The 22,632-nt window shown below is 40.9% G+C and overlaps 1 protein-coding gene across 2 annotated transcripts in view; it reads right to left on the bottom strand.

Annotated features, from left to right (window-relative positions):
* The window catches only part of SNTB1 (syntrophin beta 1), a 229,638-nt gene that overhangs the window by 61,734 nt on the left and 145,272 nt on the right, over window positions 1-22,632 (bottom strand). For both annotated transcript variants that reach the window (XM_040979364.1, XM_040979363.1), the window contains exon 3: window positions 20,725-20,932. In XM_040979364.1, the coding sequence (XP_040835298.1) occupies window positions 20,725-20,932 (208 nt within the window). The remainder of the gene's footprint in view (window positions 1-20,724; window positions 20,933-22,632) is intronic.

Raw genomic sequence — 22,632 nt, 5'->3', positions numbered from 1 at the left:
TCCTCAGAAGAAATCCTGAATTGTTCTATAGTTACCTCCCAGTCATCACTTGTCTTTTGGAGAAACACCATTCTAAAGCAGCATTTCTCAATGGTGATTTGGATCTAACACCATCAGAATTGTCTGGGAGTTAGTTGAATGTGTTAATTTTCAGAGCCTGCTTCCAATGTTCCAGATCTACTTACTTAACCGAATCAAGAGCTGCAGGTGAGAGCAGTGCAAGGAAGAGTTGAGAACCACTGATCTACAGGACACGTAATGAAGGCAGGTGGGCTTGGTTGTTTCACGCTCCCAGGCTTAAACGCTGCATCCGTTAGGTCCCAGGTAACCCAGAGGTTCTGTGGAATTCAAGTTTCTTTCAGCAACCTACAACAATGCTCCAGCAGAGGAAAAGTGAAATGTAAGGACTCAAAAGCTGTCATTCACATCTCAGCTACTCCACTTCTGAGCCAGCTTCCTGCTAAGATATTATGGGAGCCACGTGATGAGGTTCAACTACTTGGATGCTTGTCTCCCAAAGAGAGACCCAGACAGAGTTCCTGGCTCTTAGCTTTGGCCTGGTGCAGCTCTGGCTTTTTCAGGCATTTGGGAAGTAAACCAGTGGTTTTAGAAGAGTTCTCTGTCATTCTGTCTTTCAGGTAGGTAAAAATAAACATATAAGTACCCTGTATAATGTCTTATTTCAAAGTAAGTAGAAATTAAAAGTAACACAAATGAGTATGATCAAAATAATAAATGCAGTAGCAGAAAAAACTGCATAGATACAATAAAAAACAAAACGGAAGATCAAGAATTCTAGCACAGGAAAGACTGTAGTGTGGAACTGGCAGCTGTCCTCCTGTGTGTAAACGTGTGTTAAACTAAAGGAAGCTAAGCAGCACACCAAGAGCTCAGCTCCATGCTGAAGCTTGCCCTACACTGGTGATGAAACTACATGAGAGCATTCTGAGTGTCCCGCCAGGAGGCAGCAGGGCATGGGGCAGGACATTTTTAGCCATCAGAAGATGCTGCTCCTGCCAAGAGCAGAGTGCCATCCACCCAGTCAGCTGAAACGCTCAGTAGCCTGCTCTCCGTGGGATCTCTCTGTGGAAAACTGCCTGGTCCTGCACAGCCACCTTTGTCAAAATCCACCATCACACTGAAAAACTAAATAGGCAACATTTTTATAATAAGCATGTACTAATAGTTTAAAAGCAGTAAAAATACCATCAAATGCACAAATAGGAAACCATATTAATTCTACCATTATTTCCGTTTTCTGCCTGAGAGATAAAGAAATGAACTTTGGCTTACTTTATCATTGCTTTTTGCACATCTGGGCAGACAAAATTCCAGTGGCATTGGCCACTCTTGGACTTTGTTGGAAACACCAGAAATGTTGGCATGCTCTTGGTGAAAATGTACTACCATGAACAGTGCCATACTGAGATTTACTAAATCCATGCTTTTCACATGAAACTTTTCCTATTGTGTTTAGAATGTGTGAGTGACTAAATCATTCAGTACACATTTTCTTGAAAATACTTACTAGAGAGCTTATGAAAGCAATGAGTGGCTTTTATTAGTCTTATTTATCAAGAAATCTAGAACTGATTAGGTCCTTGTTTGCGATCACTTTTGGCCACCTGGCAGCCAATTATACCTTCAGCAGCAGCAAAATCTAGCTTGCAAATACTAGTGAGCAGCTAAAAAAATCAGTCAGTAAACTAGAACTGTACTTCAGAATACTGATAGCATTATTTTTCCATGCTTCCTACAATAATACATGATGACATTTAAGTTAGAAAGAATAATCACTTCTGAGACGTGAGGTGATAGGAGCCAGTACTCCTGGGCTTGCTTTGTTCTGTGCATCACAAAGGTTGATTTCCACCTAAAAGACAGCCAATCTCCTAGGTTATGTTTGCACTGCAGGGCCCTTCTGGGCCTCTGAAATCAGAGTGCATCGCAGAGCTTCTGTTTGATTTTCTTGATGCCTCCCTGCAGTGCTTATCATGGTGCCTGCAGTTAATTGCTCAAATTTAACTCTGGCACTGGACAGTGTGCATTCTGGGGAATGATCATGTTTAATTGATGCTTCCACTTTGCATAGTGGTCCTCACCACAACAATGCCAGTAGCTATTACTGTGAATGAGATCTTATTATATCAGATGAAGTGACAAGCACATTGCATACATACATAATGGACACAAAAATCTTTGCAAAGTAGCTATTATACCGCTTTCAAAGAAAGCTGGAGCTTAGAACATTGAAGTAATTTTCCCAGATCACATGTCTTGTGAATGATAAACACGGGAACTAGTTCTATATCCCATGCTTTCTTTTTGTTATCATTTGTTAATTTATTTGAAAGGTATAGGAAAACACACACATGTGCACAAATGTACAAGGCAGTGGTGGTGGTGGTGGGGGAGAGAGACATACCTTCCATCCATTAGTCCATTCCCTAAATACAACAGCTTGCATAGAGTCAGTTGCTAGAAACTCAATCTGTGGCTTCTCTTAAACAAAACATCTTACATTCACAGGGGCTCTCAGAACCTAGAATTCCACCCAGGTCTCCCACAGGGGTACAGGTGGTGGATTTACCTAATATGCAACAAAGCCTTCTTCAACCTTCTTTCTTATACGAGTAAATGCTTACAGGACACAAGACAGTAGATTGCAAAATCTTATGCTTTTCTGAGTCTTATTTTGTCTTATTTATAATACGAACAGTTGGGGAAAACTGAAGAGTTTGTTTAAAGTTGAGTAGCTAACCTTAGTATTTTAGCTGAGCTCACCATCAAGTACTTCAATATTTTAATCATTTCAAGCAATATGCCTTAAACCAAGGGTGAGGGACAGAGCTCTGTAACCTGAGCACAATAACATAATTGACACAATTCCTTCTCCGAAAACATATTGCATCTCCCCAAATGTCCTGGTGGACATTGCTTACACAACTCCCATTTGGAAACAGCCTTCCAAAGGCTAGAGTGGCATGTCTTTCTGTGCCTTGGCTCTGGCCTGCCACCTCTTAGAAAAAAGATAGCACAACACTGCCTTGAAATGTCAACAATGTCCTTGTGGTCAGTGCCACGTGGCTGTGCCTTGAGGTCTTAAATCTACTGCTAGCTAACAGCAAGATTATATGTCTGTTTCTTTCTGGTAATAAAATCCATTACCTGACTCTTCAAACATTTCAACTTTCCTTCCTATTTCACACTTCATAAAGCATCTCTCTGATGTGGAGGCATTTTCTTTTTTATTTAACAGGAGGTATAAGACAGTGGCATGTTTTTTTCCACCTCCTGAGTGCTTATTACATCCCATGGGCCATGACACAGCCAATCTGCGGCATATCTCTGCTTGCGTCTATTAAGATGCCAGCGCACTGTGGGTCTCACTATGCATCTGGCGTCAGCACTGCTGGAGCCAGGGTTAATATGTACTCCATGCAACTCATTAGCTGCACATTAGTATCAGATCCAAAAACCGACATGGTGGAGCCCACAATATGCATAAGCTTGGGTCAGAGCAGCAGCCGAGAGCCTCTTGAATACAAAGGTCAACGGCTTGGCGTCAGTGCTGCTGCCCACACAGAACCCATCTTGTTCAAAGTAGCCATTGGGGAAGACAATGATTACGAGGCTTCATGAAAAATTCAGAGAAGGAAAAACATCTCTTTGAAGGACCCATGGACTTCATGGTGACTGATTTGCCTTTCTGCTCACATGAAGAATTTATTGGATTGAATGGCAAAGTAAGTGAATGCAGAACATGCAAGTGGCATTATCATATTTCCAGGAATCGAATACCATTCATTAGGGATCCAAGTGAGCAATCCAAGGTCAAGGATGAAAGATTTCAAGTCAGTCTCTTCAAGTCCAAATGTTATATTTATCACCTGAACAACATAAGCTGGTTTAAATCCAATGGGAGTAAAATTATTAACAACATGTTTCATCTTTTCTTTCCTTTCCTTCCCTTCCTTTCCCTTCCCTTCCCTTCCCTTTCCTTCCCTTCCCTTTCCTTCCCTTTCCTTCCCTTCCCTTCTCTTCCCTTCTCTTTTGTATTTCCATTTCCATTCTGCTTCTTTTCCTTCCCTTTCTTTTGTATTTTTTCTTTACCTATCAATTTTGTTCTTAACTAAATTCACATTATCCTCTGCAGTGTAGCATCTGATACAGAAGTACTGCCTAAACACTTCTTATCACATGTTCTTGCAGGAAACAGACCTCAATTATGCAAGTCAGATGGCCAACTTTGGCAGGATTCCAAGAAATTTTTTCCCCTAAATTTCTACTTATAATTTTACTTAAAGTATGCATGCACACACGAGTGCGCAAACACACACACACACACACACACAGAAACCTTCAGTTTTTTGGTTTACTCCCCAGATATTCAAAGTAGGCAGGACCAGGTCATGCCAAAGCCAGGATCCTAGAACTCCATCGTGTTTTTCCAAGTGCATGGTAGGGACTCAATTGCCTGAATAAGCCCGTGCTGCCTTCCAGAATGTACATTCAGGAAGATGGATGGGAAGCACAGAGGTTGGATCTGTAGGCACCATCGTCCCCAGTTGGGTCTCAATCACTGTACCAAATGCCTGAGCCCAGATTTAACAGAGAAGGAAGTCATTCTGGACATTTTTATATATTCTCAGAGAACTCACAAATGAAGAAGACAAACATGGAAACTCAGAGTTTCAAATAGAGAATACCACGTGCTGCACTGTATGTATTTAACTAGTGATAGCTGGCGGAAAGGAATCAACTGCCTTGGTCTTTGAGGCTAAGAAAAGGTCTCCAGCTGAATCTCTAAGATCAAGTAAGTTTTTTTTTTTTTAAGAATGTTTTTCAATATACTTTCTTTTTTTTTTTTATTGTTGCTTACATTGTATTATGTAGTACAGTTTTATAGGCGCTGGGGATTCCCCCCTCCCCTCCCATACCCCTCCCCCCATGGTGGATTCCTCCACCTTGTTGCATAACCATAGTTCAAGTTCAGTTGAGATTCATTCCTTGCAAACACATGCCTAGCATAAAGTTCAGCATCTTATTGTCCAGATAAGTTCAGTGGCCTCTTGGGGAGACCTTCTCTGGTCTGAAGATAGGTCTAACAGAGTAAAGATCCGGTCAGTTAAAAGCCCCAACAAGGCTTCAGTATCAATATACAACATTATGGAATTGATTGACATAGTATTGGGTAAACAATATGTTAAAAATAATGCAAGTTCCCTTCTTCGAAACATCTGGGTTGAGACAGTATCAATGACAGGTTCAAAAAATAACAAACAACCAAACAAAAAAAATAATCCTATACATAGAAAAACCAGGAGACTCAATACAGAGACTGCTAGAACTTATACGAGAGTTTGGCAGAGTGGCGGGGTACAAAATTAATGAACGAAAATCAACAGCCATAGTGTACGCAAATAACACCAAGATGGAAGAAGATCTAACCAACAGGATACCATTCAAAATAGCAGAGAGAAGTATGAAGTATTTGGGAATAAATCGAACCAAAAGCGTAGGAGACCTATTCGAAGAAAACTACAAACTATTTAAAAAGGAAATTGAACAAGACCTCAAAAGATGGAACAACATCCCGTGCTCCTGGATAGGCAAAATCAATATCATTAAAATGTCTATACTATCACAAGCAATATACATTTTCAACGCAATTCCAATCAAATTGCCCAAAACATTCTTCACGGAACTGGATACAATGATTCAAAAGTTCATCTGGAAACACAAAAAACCACGAATAGCTAGAACCATCCTGAAAAATAAGAAGTTAGCAGGGGGAATCACAATCCCGGACCTCTGGACATACTATAGAGCAGTGGTTATCAAAACAGCCTGGTACTGGCACAAAGACAGAAAGGAAGATCAATGGAATAGATTAGAAGCACCAAAAGGGAACCCACACAAATACAGCCAATTAATCTTTGACAAAAAGACCAATGACAGTTCAAGCAAGTGGGAAGGCCTCTTTAGTAAATGTTGTTGGGACAACTGGCTGATAGCCTGTAGAAACAAAAAGATAGACCCACATCTATCACCATACACTAAGATCCAATCTACATGGATAAAAGATCTAAACCTACATCCAGAAACCTTCAAACTCTTGCAAGAAAATGTAGGAAATACCCTGCAAGACCTAGGAGTAGGTCCCGACTTTCTAAGAAGGACACCAAAAGCAATAGCAGTTGAGAACAGAATAAACAAATGGGACCTCATCAAACTAAGAAGCTTCTGTACAGCAAGGGAAACAATCAACAAAGTAAAAAAGCAACCCACAGAGTGGGAGAAGATCTTTGCACACTATATAGGCGATAGGGGGCTAATTTCCAGGATATACAAAGAACTTCAAAACAACCAAAAAACCAAAACAAACAAGCCACTCAAGAAATGGGCACGGGAAATGGGCAAACATTTCACAAAGGAAGTCCAAATGGCAAGCAAACATATGAAAAAATGTTCCAGCTCCCTAGCAATAAGGGAAATCCAAATTAAAACATTGATGAGGTACCACCTAACACCAGTAAGATTGGCCCACATAAACAAGAACACCAACGACGCTTGCTGGCGAGGATGCGGGGAAAAGGGAACCCTACTCCACTGCTGGTGGAGCTGCAAATTGGTACAGCCTTTATGGAAATCAGTCTGGAGAACACTCAAACAACTCAAAATCTGCATACCATATGACCCAGCAATAGCACTCCTAGGAATATATCCAAAACACCTGTTTTACGACAAACCAACATGCATCCCTATGTTCATTGCAGCACAATCAGTAATTGCAAAAACATGGAAGCAACCGAAATGCCCATCAGCAGAAGATTGGATAAGAAAGCTTTGGTTCATCTACTCCATGGAATACTACTCAGCTATTAAAAAAAACAAAATGCAGTTCTTTGTGGCTAAATGGGCCCAACTGGAAACTATAATGCTAAGGGAAATGAGCGAATCCCAAAAGGTTAGATACCACATGTTTGCCTTGATCAAGTAAGTTTTTAAAGATTAAAGTAAGTATTTAACAGGACCTTCTCTGTGAGGGTAGAATGGTGAGGTAGAGAGTTCTGGCAGCTGGTGATTTTAGGGGTTATTACACAATATGATACTTAAAATTGACTTAATTTTATAATCCACATTTGTAAAACAAAATAGTGAACAAACAAAACAAGACAAATCTAAAATTGCAGGCCATGCATTAATTTTTGTAAAATGAAAAATGTCAGATCAGCTTTCATGTCAGCACAATTCCAAGAGTGCATCTCGTTCTCAATAGCCACACATTTTTAGCGGGGGACATTCTGATAAGCACTTTGCACCATGATAACAGTGAAGCATACACAACATCAGCCACAATTCTTGTGTTCTTCCCAGAAGGGTGTCAGTTTCTGCAGTTATATAACCTTGTGAAAATACATATACTCATCTAGTGTATGACTCTCTGGTGGTTAAATCACTGAGCTCTATGAGTGCTAAAGAAAATAACATTACTGGAAATCATTCCACAAACACCAAGCAAATGTTACTTGTATAATTCTTAGAGCTGCGACACCCAATAAGAATATTCCTATGGGAGGGAACGTGGGAGTGTTCCTTGCACACTGTTGTAGCCCCTACATAAAAGCTGACATTGTATTTCATAAACAGCAACATGATTTTTTTTAATAAGAAATGGACTCCTGAGCTTACAGATTTATGTATACTTGGTAAAAATTGAATGGACTTGCAAAGCTCACAAATACGAGCGGTATAGTAGAAGGAGCATTTGTCCTAGTAGTAGGCTCTTAAAAATACTGTTGAATTATTTTCCAGAGGGATATATGTCATTCAACATCCTTACACATCTTGATACAAGGGTCTTTTGATAAAGTGTGGTTGACACAACACACCCAATCTCCTTCCCTACTCAAAACTCGTCACCAAGTACCAAGTTCTGTGAGACTAGAGCTATTGTCTGACACGGTGAAGGGTGATGAGCGCAACTGGGCAGGCTGAAGGGAGAAGAAGAGAGAGAATTCATTTAGACTAAGGAGAGTGCCCATGTGAACCAAAGTAAATTCTCATCCATTGCTAAGGAATCGTCAAAGAAATCCAAAAATACAATACTGCAGCCAGGAGTGAAGGCAGAACTGCTAAGAAAGACAATATCACCTTCTGATATACATATATATATATTCCAGTGTTCCAGGCATCCGAGACAAATGGCGATTCTTACATGAAGCCAGAGTCCATGCCTTTACTCTTCTGTACATGCTAATCCTAAAATCAGAAAGTCTTCTTGTACTTGATCTTAGAGATTCAGCTGGAGACCTTTTCTTAGCCTCAAAGGCCAAGGTAGTTGATTCCTTTCCGCCAGCTATCACTAGTTAAATACATACAGTGCAGCACGTGGTATTCTCTATTTGAAACTCTGAGTTTCCATGTTTTTCTTCTTCTTTTGTGAGTTCTCTGAGAATATCTTTTTATTTCTAACTCTGCCTTACTATTTATAAAAATGTCCAGAATGACTTCCTTCTCTGTTATATCTCATTGATTCCCTTTACAGCATCTATCACTAAGTTGTTTCTTTTCTCACATAATATGCATCTCTCGTGCAGCAGGTGAACTCCAGCACAGCAAGAAGTTGGTCTGACTTAGTCACTATTGTAACAGTCCGAGGATTTACCTGCTGGGAATGCCGTTGGTACTTGGTATAGTCATTTACCGCATGAATGAATTATAGGTACTGAATAACAGTTATCAAGTAGATAAGCAAATGAATGACCATATGTTTATTTCTAAAAATAATGTGCTTGCTTACAAACAGAAAAATGTTTAACTGCTAAGTCATCTTCTAGTGATAGTTCCATTTGGTTTTACGGCTGTTGGACTCTGACTGACGTAACATTTCAGCCTAGTGACTGCTCGTTCTACTGCTTTGAAGCTTGGGGTGCAGGATGCCAACCTGGGGAATAATACCAGGAGCAGCTGACTCCTATAGTCCATCAGAACAACATTGTGATTCATGGTGGAGCTTTCGGAAATCTGTCTACTTCAAAAGTTTAAAAAAAAAACCCAGCAAGGTTCTTGCTTGCTATAAGACAATTTTAAGATTCGGAAAGCAAAAGAAAAAAAATCACAGTACATATTAATGTCAGTCTCAGTAAAAGTGATGAGTAGCCCCTAATTTCCTGTAAGTAGTCAAAAAGTAGGAATTAAGAATAAATTATTTATATATTTCAGTGATTTTTAAAATTATTTTTATTGGAAAGGCAGATTTTACAGAAAGGAGAGACAGACAAAAAGTTCTTTCATCCTCTGGTTCAGTCTGCAGATAGCTGGAATGGCCAGACCTGCTCAGGCCTGAAGCCAGGAGCTTCTTCCAAGTCTTCCAATTTTTTGACTGCCTCTACTGCTTTCCCATGCCACAAGCAGAGAGCTGGATAGGATGCTGAACAGCTAGAATGTGAACAGGTGCCCATATAAGGTACTGGAACTTACAGGCAGAAAATTAGCCAATTGAGCTATTGTGCCAGCCTCTAAATATTTGTTAACAATCTATTTGTGCCTTGTTAGTTATACTGGTCTTATTTAACCAAGCTTATATAAGCTTTTGTAAGCTGTTTTTATAATTTATGGTTTATTAAATACAGAGTTACTTTCCCAAGATTGATTACAGGGTCTTGGTTAAAATAAGACTCAGTGTGATTTTCATACTTCATTCACAGAAATATTGGGATTAATTTACATAACTTTGGTTTTTGACCTCTTTTGTAAGCATCAAGTAATATATACTTGATCAGAGTTCTTTCTTTATTAAATTTAGCCATGGGCCACATATGACACATTCAAAGTCTTCAGATCTTGCCCTTTTATAAAATCCAGCTGAAATCTGATTTTTCCTTCAGGTTTTCCTTGGAAATCCCAATTCATGCCATTCTTTTCTCCTTTCTAATTTTGGCAGAACTATGGTTAGGTATACCTATTGAGTCTTCACTGAGTTCAGTTTTTGCTTTACCACTCGCAGGAGATCTTCAGCTTTCCTAGATTAATACAGCTTTTTTTTTTTTTTCCAGGGGCCCTGGAGTGGAGGTGATTTGCAGTGATTTGTAATTTCGCTGCATGTCATTTTTCTGGACAGTGGGTCCTACAGAAGCCTAGTTGCCTGTTCTCCACAGACATGTCAGCCAGCCTGCTCAGGAAGGCATTGAAGACACATAGTCCACACGTGGGCATTCACTCTCTTTGTTAAAATGGCCTTAAAAGACACACGATGAGGAGACTACAATGCAATCATCATTTTTCCACCAGAAAATAGAAGTAGGAATAAAGTAAAAATTACAAAGCTAGATGAGTCTAAGGCTAGATGACTAGATGACTCTACATATTTTTAGCAAGAAGTAACATCCAAATGCAAGGATCACTAAAGGCGCTCATACAAATTCTGCTTTGAAAGTTCTCCTGGGAAGTGTTGCCTTTCCAATAACCTGTGTAAGCCAGAGAGCTGACTGTCCTCACCTGAGGCAAGAATTCACCGGATGTTCTGTGCTCACATTGTGCCAAACGCAGCACATGGAGGATTTCACTTCTGCTTTTAAAAATTCTCTTGAGATAGCTATTAGTGTTTTTTTTTTTTTTGGCTACAGACACAAGAATTGATGTTTAAAGAAACTTATCAAAGGTCTCCGACAACTAGGGAACAAAGTGGCTATTAAAACCCAAGTTAAGTGTACAAAATCCATACACATCCAAACTCAACCCCTCTCAGTCTACTCCTCTATCAATCAATGAGTTCTTCTATTTTTCTAGATTCCAAGCTTATTTCTTAAATTTACCTTAGCCAAAATGGTTGCTGCTTATTTCAGCAGCTAAGATATGACAGATTATATTGTACAGCAGGCAAGCACATACTCTAAAATATCCACAGTGCCCTAGCCCCATATTCACACAGGTATCAGTGGCAGTTGTGTGTTCTTGCACACTGACTTGGTTGACCATGGTTTTAGTGTTGAAGGATCTGGGCACAGAAAAGCGTTCTCCTGACGGTAGTGTGGAATACTCAGACATGCCTAGAAAGGCCTCCACTATGCTTTTTTTTTTCAGTCACCCTGAGAAGAATCCATTTGGGTTTCTTTGCCTTTCCCTTACTTTCACACAAGTAAGGGTATGAAATACAAAGTTGCCCTCTAGGTAAACTAAAAATTCCAGGAAACCTGCATCTGGAAGAAGCAGAGAGTAGTTCTCCCAAGGTGGTGTTGAAATAAAGCAGAGACCAACAGAACCAGAAGTGAGATACTGGGGAGATGTGGAAAGAGGGAAAAGGTTGGAGTATATACAAACTATACAACCATATGCTTTGTGTGTCAAAGTAAAGTAGTGTGCGGTACCAAACATTGCAAATGCTATTCTAGATGACCTCACAACAGGAGGAGAATGTTCATTCTTTTGCGAGAAAGATGTATTGGCCAATGTATTATGACTAGAAACCAATACATTGCGGTTTTTTCCATGTTCTGATATTTCCCAAAATTTCATTCCTTTATTCACTCCTCTTCATTTTCCCAGAGATTTATTTTTTGGTTCTTCCTCTCTAGCAAGTACCCTCAGCCTCTGTTCCCATGGCTGATCTCACCAGGTTGCACACATTATCCTAGAAATCCCCAACACACTCAGATGGCTAAACTATAGTGATAGGATATCAAATGACATCAAAGACTGGAGATGAGCCAATCCAAAGCATGGAGCCAGGAGCGTCTTCTGGGTCTCTCCCAAGGGTGCAGGGTCCCATTGTTTAGGCCATCCTCCCCTGCTTTCTCAGATCCTAAGCAGGGAACTGGATGGGGACCAGAGCAGGCAGTGCATGAACTGGTGATGATAAGGGATATTGGTACTTGCAAGCTAGGGATTACCAGGTTGAGCCATGACACTGGCTCTGGAATGTGATTTTTAGTGTTATTCCTACTATAAAATATTTACATGACTGTGATCAACTAACAAAAAAAATTGCTGACAAATAGTGTTTGGTAGTCCTTCCTCAAAGAAAGCTTTCTGAGTGTCTGTGGCACCTGGTCCAGCTTGCACCACTGACAGCACTTGGGAATGAATCAGTGAAAGGAAGATCTCTCTACTTTCTATCTCTTGGTGAATATCTTCCTCTTGAATAATAGTAATAATTGTAATAAAGCAATAAAAGTCCAAACCAAAATTTTAAGAAGAATGTAGAGGGACTCTTAAAAGACATTTGGGAATTTCAAAGCACTAAAATACAATATTTCTATGATGTGTTTGTGGAACGATATGACATAAATAAATGTAGCATGAGTTTATGGAAATTGAATATAACTGTAAATAAAAGTAAACATCTAGGAGGCAGTCCAACTTTCAGCCCATCTCAAAATGAGCCACTGTCTTTATCTTGCTTTCACTAAAAGATCCGATGTAAAATTTGAAATTTTGTCCCTAGGGGAACACATCAGTACTCACAGTAAAAACTCTTGGTCCCAGGCAAAATTCCCTGTATTAGGTCAGATGTCCCAGCCCCAGCTGATGTTAGTATTGAGTACTCGTAGCATAGCCCTTACCTTCTCTAGGGATCTGCCTTTGGCAGACAGCACTGGACTCTCTCCACCACCACCCCAATCTCCACACTCCTCATCCCACCACCAAGCAGCCCCTAGCCGGTGGCCAGCTTGCTTGAGTGGACAGAATCCTGGACCCTTTGCTTAGGGTGGAGAGCTCTGTGCAGCCATTCACACTCCTGAGCTTCCAGGGGATGAGGTGGACCCCAGACTTCAGCTGATGCTATGTTCTGGCTTAGCTTCTTCCCTGTATTTCTGCTTCAATTGCTCTCTTCCAGAATTTTTTCTCGGAGTCTGCCTCTGTAAGCCACTCCCTGAGTAGCCCAATCTCAGATCCATAGTCAACAGGATTCTCAGACATTGAGCCATGTGACTTCCATGACCTCTTTGAACCTCACATAGCCCTCATCTGGGAACCTACCAACAAGTGGGAAAGATTTCTCGTAAATGACTAGTTGTGTTAGAACAGTGGCTTTCCACCTGGTTCTCAACCTAATGGATTTTGCTTCCGTAACAACCCACAAAATTATTAAAGTAAGCAAATCACTTCTTCCCATGGAAACCAGCAAGCACCTCCCTCCCTGTTACTATAAAGCCTGCTTCCTTCAGACTCTGCAATTGCATTTTGTTCTCCAGTGCAAGCCCACATGTGATTACGTGGCATGCACCGTCCCCGTCTCTGGGCTCTGAGGATCTGTGACTGATGATCTTGTATCACTCTCAGATGACCAGTACTGGGTTATGTGTGCTTAGCTTTCACATCATGTTTAGGGTAAGGAATTCCTCCCTTACTAACAGGAGGTGATCAGAAAAATCAAACAGCAGAAATCAATGGACAAATCATTTCTTTATGAAAATTAAGCAGATTTTCTGAGTGACATTCATTTTATAGAGGTGGGGCAATGTGTCTAATACCCAATAAACCAAGGTTAGCAAAGCCAGGCTCAGGAAACTTCCTACCTCAGTTCTAGAGTCCTGACCAGACAGACAAGTGGGCTCATGTGTCACTGGATGTATCTGCCCTCAAGGAGGACCTGTGCAGACCACCTCTCTCTTCCTGGGGCAGCTCTGATGTTTCCAGCCTCGTGGGAGTGACCTACGCTGCCCCATTGCACTGGGAAACCATGCAGAAATGTGGGCATATTTTCATACCTTCATTACAGCTGCCTCTGCCACCCAACTACCCACTCTTCTCAATTCAAAATGCTTTGTGTTACCAGAAGCAAAGTAAAGTGGAGACAATCTGGGGTAAAATCAAACAGGCACATTTGAACACTTGTAGTAAAAGCCTGATTGGGCAGATCCCCAAGCTGTTGCCAGGGCTCCACAATCTTGGTCCTTTCAAAAGAGATACAGGCAGGAAGGGGATGCCGCTGAAGTCCTGATTTAAGGGGGGAGTAAGCAAGGGGCAGCTAGAACAGCAGTGCTATTAGGATCGCTTCTTTCATGGGAGTTCCCTCAGGTCAGAAACTATTTTCTCTTGTGAGAAGGGGTGGGCAATTCCAACCTTTGTGGCAGATGCTGGGGCTGATATATTTAGAGACTCCAAAAATATCACTCCATTAATTACACTGTCAGGATCTTGGTTACTAGCAGTCTGCTTTGTCCAGGCCAGGGCTATTGTACATTTACCTTTGAGATTCCTCTAATACAACTAGGCAATGGAACTGGAGTATAGCTACGTTTACCTGGAATTGGAGAGGAATAAATACATTTCAACCATTGAAACAAAATTAATGGTGCTCTAACAAATGAGAAGTAGATTTTAAGAAGACAAATAACCTAAGATAATGCCTGACTCCAAGAACCAGTGGATACAGAGACTAGCCAGGTAAAGGGAGGAAGATTATACAAACAAGGTGGAGGAATGGGTAGGGAGAGTGAAAAATGGGCAGTCCTACCTTTGCACAGGACTGCAGAATAACAAAAGAGACCATGAAAATGCAACCATATTAAACTATCTTAGTACTCAATTGGGGAAATAAGGACTGCTCCCTGATCCCTGGAGACTTATAGCAAAATATTAAGATCTATCTTACTATCATAACAAAATGAAAAACCAGTAAAATTAATGTTCAATTCATAATCTACAAGTCCGAGCACTCTAAAAAGAGAATTAAAATGCTTTCTGTATTTGTAAAAATGTTTCAACTGACCGGAACTTTACTCTGTTAGCTCTACCTTCAGACCAGAGAAGGTCTCCCCAAGAAGCCACTGAACTTATCTGGACAATAAGATGCTGGACTTTATGCTAGGTATATGCTTGCAATGAAGGAATCTCAACTGAACTTGAACTGTGGTTATGCAGTAAGGTGGAGGAATCCACTATGGGGGGAGGGTTGTGCGAGGGGTGGGGGGAGGGGTATGGGAGGAGTGGGGGGAATCCCAATGCCTATAAAACTGTGTCACATAATACAATGTTAATAACAATTAAAACAAATAAATTAAAAAAAAAGAAAAAAATGTTTCAACAGCAGCAGATTTTAGGCTAGTGTTAAGACGCCTACGTCCCACATTGAGGGGCATTGGTTCTACTCTGGGCTCAAATTCTTGCCTGCAACTTCTTGCCAATCAAACCTATGGAGGCAATGGTATTGGGTCAAGTAATTGATTTTGGTCACTTATATAGAAGACCTGGGTTGAACTCCCAGTACTTGTATTTGACCTTGGCCAAGTCCCAGCTGTTAGACATATTTCAGTAACAAATCAGAAAATTTTTAAAAAACTGCTCTCATTGATTTACCCTGTCTATCAAATGAAGAAAAATTGAATAAAAAGCCTTATCCACATTGGGAACTGGCGTTGTGCAGGACATCGGATTAAACCATCATGTGGCACACTCACATTTTATGTTGGAGTGCTGGGCTTTGAATTTCGTTTTCATCTCCAGTCCAATTTCTTGGTCATGTGAGAGCTCATGTATTTGGAGCCCCTGATTCTCTTCCTCCATTGGCTAATTCCTGACTTTGCAGACATTTGGGGAGTGAATGAGCAGGGGATGGAAGAGCTCTATATTTGTTTTACTCTTTCCCTGTCTTTGTCATTCTGCTTTTCAAATTCACATATGAATTTAATTTAAAAAATCACATAGCAATGTCTATACTATGTGTAAAAACAGATCAGCAACAGTTTCCATAGGGTTTGTTGCCCTCTCTGCCTCGAATAATTCGTGATTCAGAATAAGCATTGTTTCTATGTCATGACAAATCATCATATCCCTTTGCAAGTTTGGAGCAGATAGCAACATTTTGCCCTTTACATTTTTACTGATGTCAGTTTTCTCTGAGTGTCCTTTTCACGTGGATTTTCACTGGCATTACTTCCTCTGTGGCACCTTCATCCTCTAATTATAACTACTTTCTTCATCTCTAGCTGTATATTTATAACCTTAACTGAGTTCTAGTTGCATTCCAAGGGTCTTTTGAACAGTATCTGTGGAAACATTTCCATGGTTGACTATTTCTTCTATAATATCATTTATGTTTGATTGAAATTCCAACCGTAGATCCTTTTTTTTAAGATTTATTTATTTATTGGAAAGTCAGATATACAGAGAGGAGGAGAGATAGAGAGGAAGATCTTCTGATGATTCACTCCCCAAGTGAGCACAATGGCCTGAGCTGAGCCGATCCGAAGCCAGGATCCAGGAACCTCTTCTGGGTATCCCACACGGGTGCAGGGTCCCAAAGCTTTGGGCCGTCCTCAACTGCTTTCCCAAGCCACAAGCAGGGAGCTGGGTGGGAAGTGGAGTCGCCCATATGGGATCCCAGCACGTTCAAGGCGAGGACTTTAGCCACTAGGCCACGTCGCTGGGCCCTCAACCCTATATTCTTAACTTTTATCCCTTTATGGCACTATCTGCTTTGCTGGACAATCCCTTCTTTCTATTATCCATTATTTACAGTTTCTTGTAGTAAAATGTAGATTTATCACTGGAAGACATGGAGGAAATACTGGTGCAACGCCTTGCAGCATGTGTGTAAACTGAAGACCAGATCTGAGGTGATCAGTCACCAACAGACTTTAAAATCAGTACTGTCATTGGCCATCATCAAGATGTGTATCGTGTGCTCTTGATATCCTGATTTGTGAACTGAAGTGCTGGCAGTGAACTGTGAACTTTATGAAATTATTCATACTTAGTATATAGTACTAAATGAAATTTGATTCATGCTGTTAAGAAACTGCTACTAAATTACATCATGATGAGTGAAATGTTTGTGATTTAGAACTGTGCAAAGCAAGTTCAGCTCTCTCTCCTGTGTGTGTGTGTGTGTGCGTGCACACATGAATACTGTCTTCCCCTAGTGTGTCCCTTAAAAGATGGTTGAAATCTGTGGAGGAAGACCTGTTCTTTGCACTGTCAAAGAACAAAATTAGAAAGCAGCAGAAAGGGGGGTGAGGAAAGAATTATTGCATGGGAGAGAAAACAAGGGGCTTAATTAGAGAGACTGGATTAATCCTCGTGGTCAAGAATAGAAGGAGAAAGAGAGAGAATCACTCCTTGCTGATTTTCTTCTTTCGATGTCGAGGGAACGAAGACCAGATGAGAATGGGATCTTTTAATAAGCACTGTTCTGCTCCAATACATGTATTCGCCTTATTAATTTTTAAGATAGGTTATTTCACTTGCTCTGTTCTGAATCTGTGCTGTTTGACCTCCGATCCAGTTAGGAGCACAAATTCTGGGAGGCCCTACTTACTCAGGTGAACAGATGTTTCCTGAGCTCAGACTAGTGGAAATGCTGAATTTCAGCAACCAAAAGTTCAAATTCTAGTTCTGCAACTTACCAAGGAGAGCGATCTTAGAAGAGGTGTTTAGATTCTGTAAGCTTGCCTCACAGGTTTGGGATTATTTAAAGCACACTGCCTGAAACAGGCTAGTACATAATATACATCAACTACCAATTTCCTTTCCTCCAATAACGCCGTGGGAGGCACAGCTATGTAAACCTATATAAACGTCCTCATTTGAAAGCAGCTTAAACAGGAGTGAGTAAAATCTCAGAATGATCTTGAATGTCAGAGCTCCCAGCTGAGGTTTTTGCTTTGCTGTGCTGTGTTCTTGCATTTTTAATATCTTACACGAAATCATTTGCAGAGATAACAAGGTAATGAGAAGTCTGAGATTCTGCAGTTCTGCTGTGCTCCTGTTTATTCCTGCTTCTCCTGGCAGTCAGAGTCAGAACACAACATGTCTTTCTCTTGTCAAAAATTGGACCACCGAAAACACCTCAATAGGTAAATAATTTTAAAAGACGAACTAGAAACAGTTTGAAAACATGTTTGGGGCATGACACATTTTATAATTCATGGTAGGGATTAGTAGTGATGCGTTACGTGGCCTTCATGGAGGCTGAAATTGAGAGATTTGAGATTGCTCTGCTCAGACAAGGCTTTCCATTGACATGCGTGTGTGCCTGCAGGACACATCATGCTTTCCCGCAGGAAAACAGCACAGAAGTGTCATAGCATAGGACAAGGGCCATGATGGAGGACAAGGGAACCTGAGCAGCTCAGAAGCTATTGGCCCAACACCAAATTCATACTGTAGAGAGGTGGAGAAATACTACCAGAACAAAAGAGAGAAACAAAAACATATTGCTTCCAAGAACTGGATAGAAGAATTACCACAAAATCATCCTACTCTTCAATGATTTCTCTATCATAATCATGAGTGTGGCTTCAGATAAGCCATCTTTCATGCTGTTGTTGCAGATTCCCTAGTCACTGAAAGACGAGGTTGGATGGCATGGCCTTAGTTGCCTTCTCTATCATTCTGTATCTGAAGGCTTTCCGCAGCAAATCACATCTAAAGCATCTGTCCAGCTCTCATCATCTTATAATCATCCACAACTGGGTGCCTTATGGGATAGAACTGCTTGTCATCTTCCTCTGAGATAAGCTTCATTTCTAGACCAATCTCTGGCTTGCCCTCCCTCTAAACTGCATTAATCTCAACCTCAGCCCTTCTCTTACTCTCCCTTTCCTTTCTTAGCACAAAACCCTCTCTACTCATTTATCTAAGAGCTCATTATTTCTTAGGAGCTACTGTTCAAGCCCTCAGACTGTCTCACTAAGATGAATAACGTAAATATTACGTTTGCCTCCTAAGTAGTGTCACGGTTTCAGGATTTCTATTGAACAAGATTTTGAAAAGGAAGGCAATGCTGTTTTATACTATTTTGTTTCTTTTTTATTTCATGGAAATGTCACTTCCCAAAACTCAGAATTAAATACATTTGTACACTTTCATCACAGAGCTATTAGTAATCCAAAAAACCAAAACTTAACAAAATAGGAAAAGACAAATAACAGAAATTTTAGGTAAACCCCCTCAGAATGTATACAGGATCACACAAATCCCAAGTGGAGCCTGTGACGTTTGTGATAAGAAAGTAGTGTGAAGGATTTGCCGTTCATTGTAATATCTTTCTAAAAAACATTCAGATGTCCCCACAGGATTCAGTATCAAGTATTTATTCAAACTAATTGTAATTTCAGTTTATTCTCATGAACTTGATACACGATAATTTAAAAGAGGTTTAACAGACAAAGGCAATAACAGATATTCTTGTCTCTAACAACTATCTCTAAATCATTATTGTCTTTATGAATACATGCCATCATAGACTTGAGACATTCATTATAATGATTTTATTATGCCACAACAATGAGAGTATTACAAAAACCAGAAAACTTTTTTATATATCTTTACTACTGCTACATAGGAATGTCTAGTGACTGTTATAATTTATATATGATAAAATGAGATCACTTGTAAGTGTTCCAATATCATTACTAACGACACAGTACACTTTCAGTTCTTCAAGTGGCAATGCCTTTAAACATAGTCAGTGTGTTTAAAGCGATGAGGAAGAAATATCTTCAACCACTGAGGCTGAGATCACCTCAGCTGGGTAGCAGGTCCAGGGATCTGTATGCTGGGAAGCCTCCTGTGGCCTCCACACTACAGCCTCTGCACTGAGAAACCTCCCTCTTCTGGCTTGTCTGCTCACCGGCACGTGGTTCCCTCCAGTCAAGGAGGGACACAGACAAGGTTTCTGGGCAGGAGTGGGTGAGCCTGTATTTTTCATGGACTACAGTTTGTAATAATAGATGGGCTTTTAGCTGCTGTAACTTTCAGGGAACTGTCCTTTCCTTTTGTGTTGAACTTTGTGGCTGAGACCCATGTGTGAAACTGCACAAAGAATACTCCTGGAAAACAGCTGAATACTGTGTTCAAGTATTATTTCCAAGTGCATTAGACTGGGCCTTCTCAGATGACAGGGCTCTTTGGCAGAAAAGCTGTTATTGCAATAATCATTATTCCTACTAACTGCCTGTTAGAATGTGAGTCACCGGGAGGTCAAACTGTACCAAAAGCTCAGTGTCCCTGAGCACGGAAGGTCGATTTCAAGGGGCAGCAATCAGGTGCCAGGACAATGGAAAAGGCTCACTCTTTTGAAATGAAGTGAAGGAATAACACCCAAGAAATGACCACCAGATCACAAAACTGAAAAACAAATCAAGTGACAATTGTCATAGGACATGGTCTCCTCCACAGCAACTGTCCTTGTTGGGAGTCAGTCTTAGTCCTCTGCGTGTTTACATAGCGCTGGCCTTCCTGCCTGGTGCTAAACCTCAGAAAAGCAGGTGTTTGATGATAACATTCAGAATCTTCTGTGTTAAGAGTAGAGTAAGCTATATGATACACAAAAGAGCACCTAGTAGCTGTTTGAAGAACTCCTGTTACTGTCATTGCTGTTATTCTTAAATGTAGAATTTATCTATAGTGAAAATGTCTGGATGATTAATGGATCAGGTTAATGAAAGCCCACACAAACCCTTTTAAAGTAACAATTTCAACTTCTAGGCCTCCCAAGACAACAACCATAGTGAGTTTCTTTTTCCTGCCCTTTATACACAGACATGAAAGTGAAGCTATTCATCAATTTGTTCATTCACCCTCCCAACAATTAGGGATCACCTAGAATTTGCTGCAGTTGATTATATGTGGGGGAATCTGAGCTGATTATGACAAGTTTTGCAAATATAATGCAAAACGATAGGTTGTTGGAATGAACCAGAGAACTTCAGTGATTACAAGTTTTGGGGGAATTCAGGGGAAAATGATGATTACAGAGAGTGATGTTCTTACCTTTTCTGCAAGCCAGCCAAGATGTCTGATTTCTCGGCTCCCGGCAATGCCGGTTTTCCCCAGTTGCTCCTTGACCTCCACCATCACACGGCTCTGCAGGTCACTAACGTTGGCATGGATAGCACTGAACCAAGCCTGGGCAGTAGCTGAGTCCTTGCTCCTTAGGATCACTGTGTGCTTGGCATCTGGAGAGTGGATTTCAAGCTGCCTAGAAAAGCAAAGAAAGAAGATTCAGAAATTTCCTGTGGATATTACTTTGTCAAGACCTCCATCACAAAGATGGACTTATTATTTTCCTTTCACATGTCATTCTTTCTTGGTTTACCTCAAACGATTACACCATTCATTTACTTACCGATGAATACTTATCAAGTGTCCAGACACTGAACTATGTATTAGAGGCACAGCTGCACAACTAGGAAATCACGTGAATTAAGGATGTCTGGTTTTCCTGCTATTTGGTTGATTGAATTATTAGCGGTGTTGCATCAAGGCTTCTGCACTGATACTAATTCCCTTTGCTCCTCAAGTCACAGAGAATTTTAATAATATACTCACATCCTTGCTGTTGCTGCTGGCAGGAAGCAGACAGATATATCTACCTATATGCCTCAGCCTACTGCTCAGTGTTAATCAATCGAGAGTATTTTAGAATTAAACATGACTGAGTTTTTCATTCTTCAGGAAACTTATCTATGACACATTTAACCACCACTTAATCCTTGGACTTTTGTAGTAAAGGAGTGAATTGGACCGAAAAGAGTGTCAAGTAGGGGAGACACACTAGCCATGTTATATTTCAAGTCAAACACCAACGGTATGCCAAAACTAAGTTGGCTCAGTGACGATACAGAGGGACAAATCTTACTGTCACTGTGATAAAAGGAGAAAATGCTTCATGGAAACTTTTTATTTTATTTCATTTCATTTTATTTTTGATAATGTTGACATAGTTGATCAGGATGGGAAGGGTTGCGGATCAGGGGAAAGTGGGTAAGATCATTGTTTCCACATTTTCTTTTTTCTTCTTCCCGTATCTGAGGGAAGCCACACCAAGCCTTCTAACGGCCTCAGTGCCCAGGGATGGCGGATGGCCAGCTGATCTCATCTCAGGGTATCTGATGTGGAGCATGCTCTGAGGTTCCTGCTCAAGTGATTTTGATAGTTCAATAGTTCTGAGATGCTGTAAGTCTAACCACTCCCAGGATGATGAAACCCTCCAAGGTCCACCGGATGACACAGTCCAACTTAGAGTCTCCATCACCCAGATATTTGCTACCAACACTTGGCTGAGGTAGTTGATCTGCTTTGGTATCAGATGTCCTCTGCAGGCTCCAATGGATTGCCATGTCCCCCAAGTGCATCTGTGTATGCTGTCCACTGCTTTATCCAAGCCACTGAATAGGCCCAGCTATGACACATGCACTCCATGGTCAGACCACAGAACCTGTAATTCTCCCCATGTTTGGAGTTCTGAGTCCAGGGGTTCAGTTGGGGAGAGCCCCAAAGAAGGCTCTTCTGAGGTGATTGCAAAGTTGAAGCCTAGCTCAACCCAAACAACCACACTATCCAGTTTACACTCATGTCAGCAGGTGCCACCTCCTATCTAGCCATGCCTTCCCCAACTCTGGTTGTCATGCTCACCAGTGGGAGTAGTAGCCCATCAGAGAAGTCCCCAGTTTCTGTAAAGGCCCACTCCCAGCCTTGCATTCTCCAAGTGGTTCTGCAGTCTAGCTTGACAGGATTTGCTCCTAGTCCCAGCACTTGCCAGCTGATGCTGTAGTAAAGTCCCACCAACCTGTACACTCCTGCTCACACACACATCAGTTAGTTAGTCCAGCCTGGCTCTCCCACAACCCAACTGATATGCAGGCCAAAAGGTGTTGTAGCCATGCCTGGACCATTCTG

This window comes from Ochotona curzoniae, unplaced genomic scaffold, assembly GCF_017591425.1.
Source record: "Ochotona curzoniae isolate NIBS_2020 unplaced genomic scaffold, NIBS_Ocur_1.0 contig_3190, whole genome shotgun sequence".
Taxonomy (NCBI): Eukaryota; Metazoa; Chordata; class Mammalia; order Lagomorpha; family Ochotonidae; genus Ochotona; species Ochotona curzoniae.
The sequence above is the reverse complement of the archived record's forward strand: the minus strand, read 5'-3'. Positions and strand labels throughout refer to the sequence as shown.